Source organism: Megalopta genalis, chromosome 11 (genome assembly GCF_051020955.1).
Source record: "Megalopta genalis isolate 19385.01 chromosome 11, iyMegGena1_principal, whole genome shotgun sequence".
Classification (NCBI taxonomy): Eukaryota; Metazoa; Arthropoda; class Insecta; order Hymenoptera; family Halictidae; genus Megalopta; species Megalopta genalis.
The window spans coordinates 11,197,110-11,206,560 of NC_135023.1; the positions used below are offsets into that span (position 1 = coordinate 11,197,110).

A 9,451-nucleotide genomic window follows, 5' to 3' on the forward strand; every position below is an offset into this window, starting at 1 on the left:
ATGGATATTGGTTGGGAATTGATGTTACACCCACCATATAGCCCTGATCTCGCGCCATCGGATTACCACTTATTTCGATCCCTGGGCAACTCCCTTCGTGGTAAAACTTTTAACGACGACGACGCTGTAAAATCTCACTTAACTCGGTTTTTGGCCGAAAAGGATCAGACTTTCTACGAGCGTGGAGTTTTCAAGTTGTCAGAGAGATGGTAAAAGGTCATCGAACAAAATGGAAAATACATTACAGATTAAACTTCGTTCCAAGTAAAAAGAAATTTGTATTTCATTGAACAAATCGGCAATTACTTATTTGCCAACCCAATCAAATCGAACGGTCCAGCCGAAACCGGCTGTTTGAAGTACCGAAGTTATCGTATTCTAGAACAGACGAGGGAACACTTAGGCGAAATGGCGCCGCCAGTTGGAGACATCTCAAAAGCGGCGGTCGACGAAACATCGTCCCGGAGTCTAACTCCGGTGCTAACTCGGACTCTAACTCGGCGTCTACCGCGCCCTATCATCAATTTTAAGGCTCCATCCTAATGGAGAGACGCTCGACAAAGTAGCGTCCACCAATTAACCTACTTACGATCGCCGGAAACAGACTGGCGAGCCCGGATCGAGACTGGCGGCGGCCTCGGAGCGTCGGGAGATTTCCAGACTCCGTTTCTCCAGAACCGCGTAAACCTCTTAAGTTCCACGACGAGCCGCCTCTATAATCCCGATTCCGCCCCGGTAAAACATTTAACGACGCATCTGGAGAGTAGAACTTTCACGCGAGCGTGTTGCATAATGTTACGCGTGGTTCTGGACTGATCCTAGAACGTGGAACGGCCGACGGTTCGCACATGTTTGACCAGCGCGAGGCTCGAAAACAATGCGAAATTCGAGAGCAACAATTAGGCAACGCCCGCGAGAAATTCGACGTTTCTTCGACGCTCGCCGCGTTCGTTTGCAACGATTCCCGCGGCTTTTGCCGCGATGCCGGCGAGTTCGTAGACTCGTCGTAGACGAAGACTCGTCGTGTCCGTGCACGAACACGAGGAGAACGTCGGAGGGGCCGGGGACGATTGCAAGAAAATCGTTGCCGGGTTTTTTCGCCGCCCGGTGAAACGGTACAGTTAAGTAACGATTCGACGTTTTGCGTATGGTTTCTTCGGGGCTGACCTCCGCGGGTTTCTTGCCTGGGAAGCCGGGGAGCCGTGCAAAGGGGAATTTGTACGGAAAGCTGAAATTTTTAGTGGGGTCCCAAGCGGATGGGGTTCTGCATGGTCGGTCAGCTTGAACCGTCCACCGGCTGAATACTATCGTGACGTCACTCGCTACGGTCACTGCCTGAATTATTCAGTATTCCTTCGTTTCTACTTGCACACGCTGGCTGGCTAGGCTCTTTGTGCTAATGGTCGTCATCGTGTACATACGGTACCCGCACGGATTTATTCCAATTGCGGAACGCTGTTCACCTGTGAACCCTGCGACCGACATGCTGCACCTTAAATCTCTTCCCCCCTCCCCCCCTCCGTTGTTCGCTCAATTGTTGCGCAATTTCGTGAATTTTTGTCGGCGAGCGCGCGGCCTCGAAATTATTTCTACTTCATTTGTATACCACGTTTTTGCGTACGTTAGGATTTCTCAACGATTCTGATCGACTTCTTGTTGCATCGTTCGGAATTGCAACGATTAGATCCTTTTCGATTGCAGTATCATAATTTAAATTCGCAATAAAATTTATGGCAATTTATGGCAACAATTGGTCAAATTTAAAACAGTAAATCAAACTCGAAGAACCTGAGAATGTTGATGTTAATTCATTTCAACTTGTCAAAGCATGTCGTACAAAATACGCGGACAATTTTTATCTTGCACAAAGATCCGTCGTCCGAGATTTTAATATGAATTAAAAACTTTTTACTTTCTCAGGTTCTTCGAGTTTGATTTACTGTTTTAAATTTGACCAATTGTTGCCATAAATTGTTGAAATAAAATCTGCAGGCTAGTAGTAATTTTTTCTTTTTTCGAAGAGGATGCGTATTTATCGTGTGCCTATATCTGCTCGAATATCGATAACAAGAAAACAGTATTTGATTCTAACTTGAAAACAGGAGAAAAAACTTACTAGAAAAAATACTAAAAAATTACTAGAAATCGTCGTAGAAGTATTTTAAGTCTATCACGAAACTGCAAGTAGTCTGCGAAAGACTGCAATAAAATGGTGGGAGGTTGTTTCGCGCGGGACCAAAATGGCGGAACCGCGGCGAATCGCGGTTAATCAACAAAGGGTTCTAGGAAGTTCTACATAAACGATCTCTTTGAGCACGACTCGATTCCCGTACGCTACCAGAGTTAGCACCGAAGGAAAGCGTAGGAGCAATAATAACGAGTCCTGACAGCTGGTATAATTAAGAAATTAATAGAGCGGGCGCCCCGAGCAGTGGGTTCTCTAGGCACCTGAATCGGTTACTTCAACGAGTGTGAAGTGGTTGCTAATGAAATCTGTAATACATCATGATTGTGCAAGCGCGCGAGGCCTGTGATTCTGATTCCCGATAGAAAATAAATCCCTGTTTACGAACGCTGTGAAAACGCAGAAACGAATCGTGTATGAAACTACCGCGAGCTGCTCATGCGCGCGCGCGCGCACATCAATTATTCCCGTGCAATAATTAATTCTCTTCGGGTCGTCACGAAGTCGTTCCGCGGGAAATTTCGGCCATTGATAGAAATTATTCTCCTTTATGTTCTTTTCCCACGGGTCCGTTAATGTCGCGTTGTTGTCAACCGTTCGCCAGAGGTAAATTATGCTTGTACAGAGTGCTGCAATCATTCTGCCGCGGCAATTCGTCGCGCGATTTCGAAGCGCGCAGTCTCTCTAAATCGCTTGATTTTTATGTAGAATTGACCGCGCCGACGCGTCGAGGTTCAATTAAACGATCAAACATTAAATTCTTTAAAACCGAAAATAGGTTGCTGATTTTCGCGAAAAGGAAAGAACGCGCAAAAAACCGGCGCCTGGTGATCACTTTCTAAGGAAACTCGGTTAAGCGAACAGTCGAAAATAAAGGGGAGGTATTCACTTTCGGAAATCCGTGATTAGGCAACAACGGTCTTTTAATGAATTTTTCAATAGCAACAGCAATTTCACTCGTAAAACAAGCCACATGCGGTAACGCGGGTACAATCATTTCTGCTGGGATTGTTATTTAGAACAAGGCGATTAGGCTTGTCCTTTATCCACATCGCAAGTCGTAAAAGAAGACTTCCGGTTGGCGCAGCGTTCGCGTTCCGATTCCATGGATCTTTCCCCCCTGCCCCCTCCCCGGGGGAGCTGTAGGTGTCACGGACAGAAATCTGTTCGCTGTTCGAACGACGATGAGCGATAGCCTGTGGACGCCGGAGACCGATTCGAACGATGAACGCACACACGACTCTTTCAACATCTCTCGCGTCCTGGCTTCGTTATCAAGCATGGCCCATCGCCGGATATCTCGCAACCCGTACCGTATTTTTCCCGCCATTGTATGGAAATGTCAGAAACCTCGGTGTTTCTTCGAGGGCTCCTTCTTTATGCCCGTCTTTAAAGAGACGAGCGCCGAAATGAAAAGAGCGAGGACGAGCGCCAAGAGACGGAGAACAAAAAAAATGCAAATACCCAACGGCCCTGTCGCAAACCGATGGGGCGAAGCGAGAAGGAGGGAGTCTTGCTCCCGGCCGATCCGCATTGTCGACACGCGCGCACGGTCTTTAAATGGGCTTCGATTAGTAACTCGACTAACTGTTCGATGGTTAATTGTTTGTTCGATAACAGGCCCGTGACTGGAATAGCTGAAACTGCCGGCTCGATTAAAATTCACCGCGTGGCCGCGATAGGTTGTCCAAGATGGCGGCCGGCCGCCGGCTGATTTTAGAGCCGGACGGGGGGATCCCGGCGCACTTTGCTCGCCATTATTTGTTCTTCGGGTTCGGAACGAAAGGCGCCCCAGGTAATTTCGTGGAGTCTCGGACCGGAAGTAAAACGAAAAAGATCGGTTCAGAGGAGGCTAAATAGGTGAACACACCGGCTCGTTGTACAATAAATAAGCGTACGCTCTGCTAACGTCGGTTTTGTGTTCACTCCACCGTGTGAGAGAATCTCCTACGCAAGGTGAAAACCTTGTATCAAAGCGTGCGCGCACACACGTTCGCTCCTCTTTCCTCCTTTGAAAATAATTATTGCATCCAGGAAAGTTGTACCAGAAACCGGACGGTTTCCGTGCCGACAATGCGCACGCCACCTCGATAATGTTAATTAACCGAGGAGGAGGAGGACGGTTTAGCGGGTTGTTCGCACTCGCATATGCTCCTCGCAACGGTCCTCTCCTCGTTTCGTCTATTCACGGTTAGGATAATTAGTGTCACCGTTTGGAGCGGTATATTCGTAGTCCAACTCCTCCTCCTCCTTGCGTCGCGATTACACCCTTCGGGTGGGAGTGCAGTGAATTCTGCCCCTAATTGGCCCCCGAATTGCGGCTTGTTTATGTAGCTACAAATTGTCAATAACTATAAAAACGAGGCTCGCAAGGCTCGAACAATCGTGTCACCTCTTCCCAAATTGTCTATTTTTGTGCACAATTTTTAGCGTCGATTAGGAAGAATTTATTGTAGTCATTCCGATGAATTTATTATTAATAATTACGTCTTCATAAGTACTTCGCTATATATAAGTCGGTTTTTAAATATTAATGTCATCAAAATTGTATCTTCATTCGACGTAAGCCACCCCCGTCGATAAATGAAGTCGATCTTATGAGCCCGAGGGTTGATGCTTGTTTCGCTTCGAAGAACCAAACAAATTGCATTATTTTATTATTTTGATTATTTGATCACGTGTCGCAGTCCGTGACAAGAATTATGACTGGAATTTGATTCGGAAACGCAACGGCGTGTTGTGTCTTGATTAATGAACTAAGGCTAAATAAATAAGTAACAGTTGCGTAATAAAATTCGTCGTCTTAAGTCTAATGATAATTACTGTACATTCTAGGGGACGAATGTTTATGTTCTGTGTGTTTTCTGTTGCAGCAATGCCAGTCATTGATCGAGGAGAACCAAAGGCTACAGGATGCGCTGACGGTGAATCGGTCGCCGCACACGCAAATGATCGACAACGTTGCGCTCCAGACGCAAATCGAAACACTGCAATGGCAGCTGAAACAGGTTAGCATGTAATCGCGGCTGACGATCGTTTAACGTGCTTGACTCACACCGGTAAACTGGTAATGCCCTCGACCAGATTACCTTGTTCCGATTATTCAATCCCCGTTCGGGCCGTCGACGAATAATTCCGTCGCGATAACGCTTTGTCGGCGCGTTATTGGCAAATGCTCTGCCGTATAGAGAGAATCCGCCATAGGGGAAACTGTGCGCGCCTCGAGTTTGCCTCTTAAAAATCGGTGATTCATCGGGGAAACGGATAAAGGATCGGTGGACAATTCCTATCTTGAAAATATCTCCCTCCCCCAGGCTGAAGAAATAGCAAAGTTCGATCGGCGATGGCGAAAGTACCGAGATGCAAATGCAGTTAATGCATCTGCCGAAGATATTTTCCATTTGCGTTAATTAATTTAACCTCTCCGTGTATGGTGGTTCTGGTTGGCTGGCCAGAGGCTCACGGACACTGATGTGTCCCGACACCTCGAAGGCCTACGATCTTTTTTTTTTCTTCCAGCTGCAGAACACTTTCACTATCTTCGGCAGAAACTGCTTCTTTAATGTGACTAATACCGAGCGGAATGAGGTTCTGCTTCTACTCTCGTTTGCCCGATCTTGGCCGTACGAGTTGTTCGACTTGAAAATTCCAATTTGTTCGCTCCTTTTAAAAAGCATATCTCCACCGCCGAACGTTCTGCTACCTTGTGCCACATGCAGCAGACCACGTGTGCACGTCCTCTTAACAGCTTCGGTAGAACTGTGAAAAATTCGATGAAATTAGAAGAGAGTTCAACGAACTTTTACCAAGAGAATACATTTTCGTACGATACGTTTTTAGTAACCAACGACCCTCTTAGCATTTAACACGTTGAATGTCATGGGGGTCACCGGTGACCGGTACTGAACTTGGCGGTGACGCCATGGGGGCCACCGGTGACCGGCGCACCCAAATTGATAGAAATATATGTAATTTAAAGCAAATGTCAATATCTAAAATTTTGTATTATTACCATCGTCAATTCGAACAGTGACCCCTGTCGCAATTAACATGTCAGACATGGTTTAAATATTTCAACATTATAAACAATAAAAGAACATTCATCGTGGCGCCACGGACAATTTCTGTAAAACCGGCGTGGCATTTCAACGTGTTAATGTATTCACAGAAGTCAATTACAGATTAGAAACGTCTAACTTTTTCGCATTACCGAACATTATTGGAAGATTGATTTTAGCATTCGAGATTTTTGTTCAGACGATCTCTAACAGTTGTGTTAAAAATTACAGGTAGACTCGAATAGACAGATGTACCGCTCCCTCATGGAGCAGGTGGTGCGTTTCCTGGACCGCGCCCGCAATAGCTTGGACATTCTTCACAAGAAGAATGGTCTTAAGGACAAAGGTTCGAGTGGACGTCGCAGTCGCAGCGTCCACACGGTGCACGATGACTCTTCGCCGAATCGTGGTGCCTGTACATCCTCGTCTTCCTCCTCCTCGGACTCGTCCCGTTTCATCAGGGCGAAGTCCATCACACAGATCTCACCCTGCACCAGCGGCAACCGTGAGGCCACCTGGTCAGTGCTGCGCAGGAACGACCCGGTGCATTGTACGCCACCGCGGAGCAAATCCAACGATCTCAATAAGACGCACGAGGGAGTGGTCTACAAAAGGCCGAAGCAGCAGGAGCTGGATCCGAACGAAATCCCACCTGAGAAGCTGTCCCAGGAAGCGTTTAGGTATTTAACTGTTTAACAATCTTCATCTTCAATTAGCAAAACCTGTGGACCAGTCGATGATACTATCTCCCACTCCGATCTATCACTCCTGTTAACTTCATCTGCAATTAACACTTCCACGACCGCGCTAGAAACCTCAAGAATTTTCATAAAATTAAAATATTTCATTCGATCAAACAAAAATTATGAAGCAAACTTATATGGCATCGATTACTTCTCCAGCATTCGTACCTCTTGCAAATCTTAATAAAATTAAGCAATCATTTTTAATTTTTCATTAATCATCCATTCGGTCGTCGATCGACTGAATTGAAAACGGGGAGATCTCCCCGTTCGGTTGGCTAAGTGTTAACAAAATCCCTTTACTAGTCCTCGATTTCTCGTGCTGCTGAAGCTACAGTAGAGCGAAGAAAGCTTTTGCTTTATCTATGAAAGTTATTTGACGGTATACTAACGGTGTGAATCTTTGCAGCTTAATGAGGACGGCGCAGACACTGCTAGCCACGAGAGAACCCGATCTAGCAAGGATCACGCCGGTCGATAATACGGACTCCTCTCCCTCGCCAGTGGATTACGATCAACACAATGGCCATCACAACGAGATGCCTCAGTCCCTGCAGAACAACAGTTTCGTGAACTCGACGGCAGCGCAAGGGAAGGCCAAGTACTCGCGACGTCGCAGCAACGACCATGGAAGGGGCGCAGAGAGTGACGACAGACCTTGTTTGGGGAAATCGTTGTGTCATATGACAGGGATTGACCTGAGCTTGGAGAATCTTCCTCCGAGTGGTAGAATGTCCATCGATGCCACGTCGGTCAATTCAGGAAGCAGCAAAACCACCGAAGAGGAGGACGCTCTTCCGGTAAACGGCACCTGCAACGTTCCGCTGCAGCAGCACGCCGTCACGTTCGCACTTGCGCCAACTTCCACGCCAAATAAACCTACCGCAAATATTGAGAAGAAGGAAAAGGACAGATGTCCCAAAACTAAGCAACCCGCTAGTGTATGCAGCGTGGAGGACGAGAGCGGATTCTCATCGTTTAATTCGTTTCAAGAAATCGGTTTACCCGGCGCGCTGCCGATCTCGCCAATCAGAGGCTACCACACGGAGATCGGCCTTCCCGAGGTACCTCTGGACAAGGCTAGACATCGCAGGTGGTCCTCAATACCAGTAGAAGTCCGTGCTCTTTTGAAGCAGCACAGACGAAGCTTCGCCACCACGCAAACCAACGCCGAATCGCTGAGCGTTTGGGTTTGAGAGAGTTGCATGTACATTTATTTTTTAACGGACAGCATCTAGTGAATCTATTTGATACGTTTGCATTCGATGCACTGAACGACTGAACGTTGAATGCAACCGGGGATATCGGTACGATACAGTTTACTGTAAATATTGTGTTCAAAATACTGCCTATTCACCATGCATTTTGTTTGCTTTTCGCCAAGAGTACTTAGGACGAGGTTAATGCATTTACTCTGTGCTTCGAGTCAAAAGGTATTCTGTATTTCGTATCTTTGTAAATCTAGGATATAAATTTGTTCAAAGCTTCGTTAGGTAGCTAATGATTATGTGAATATAGCGAATACTTTTAAGTATACATATAATAGTGAGAGAAGTATATAGAGTTAATGTTAATTAGGTGCAAAATATTTTCAATAGTTTTACAAACGATTGACATTGGTTATAAGCCAAAAACTAACATTCAACTATACTGTAAAGTGTTAAGCATCGCACGAAACAGTACGTACTTAATGTGAAACCGGTTTTGTTCGTTAATAATTGACGTGAAAAGAATTTTTAATGAAACACGCACGCATACACAGATCATTATTGTTTCATTCAAACGTCCTTTAAATTATAATAATCGACTCTCGTTGTATATTGTTATCACCCTGCAAGATTTGTACTTAAAAGAGTGACATGTAATGTATTCAGTTTCTGAACAATTTTGTAGCACGAATTACAAAATTTCCGGCTTCGTTTTCAAATTTTTAATCGTAAACCAACAGAGCGCTTAAAGTGACTAAACGTGAATTATTTTCTAAAAATCACGCTGTTTAATTTATTTAGATTCTCGTTATTTTTATTATAACGTACGTTCGAATTAATTTATTTATTCATTCAGTCATATTCATTTCTATTCAGTCATATGATTTGGTGTCGATCAATTCGACCAACGTGATAGGTTTAGCGTTAAACTAATTATATCGATCGTGGATTAAATAATTTGTATCTTTATCGTACAACAAAATAAAATTAACGAATTGTTTCAAATTATGAGAGAAAAGATCATTTAAATTTCAATAAGGAATCAGTTCGATCTATAATATATCGACAATTCGTATACCTACGATTCGAGATATTCGAGATGCGAGATGATCAAAGCGTTCGAAATATCGAATCACGGAATGGCCGTTCGAAAGATCACGTCACCGGAGGTCCCGAATTCATTTTACCAAGAAAATCAAAAAGAAGTCTGAGAATATCGTAACGGATCATCGGATATTCAATACAATGATTATGTAA

General features: G+C 45.0%; 1 protein-coding gene and 1 long non-coding RNA gene across 3 annotated transcripts in view; one reads left to right on the plus strand and one right to left on the minus strand.

The window, feature by feature from the left end:
• LOC117226311 (uncharacterized) overlaps positions 1–9,199 on the plus strand; it is a 36,976-nt gene extending 27,777 nt beyond the window's left edge. For both annotated transcript variants that reach the window (XM_033480523.2, XM_076525432.1), the window contains 3 exons: positions 5,059–5,193; positions 6,475–6,923; positions 7,396–9,199. In XM_033480523.2, the coding sequence (XP_033336414.2) occupies positions 5,059–5,193; positions 6,475–6,923; positions 7,396–8,182 (1,371 nt within the window). In that variant the 3' untranslated portion in view covers positions 8,183–9,199. The remainder of the gene's footprint in view (positions 1–5,058; positions 5,194–6,474; positions 6,924–7,395) is intronic.
• Positions 4,632–7,518, minus strand: LOC143260311 (uncharacterized). Its single transcript, XR_013034460.1, has 3 exons — positions 7,379–7,518; positions 5,275–5,944; positions 4,632–5,184 (listed from the first exon to the last, which is right to left on the minus strand). It is a non-coding gene; the product is annotated as an uncharacterized LOC143260311 (long non-coding RNA).
• Positions 9,200–9,451: the final 252 nt, after the last annotated feature.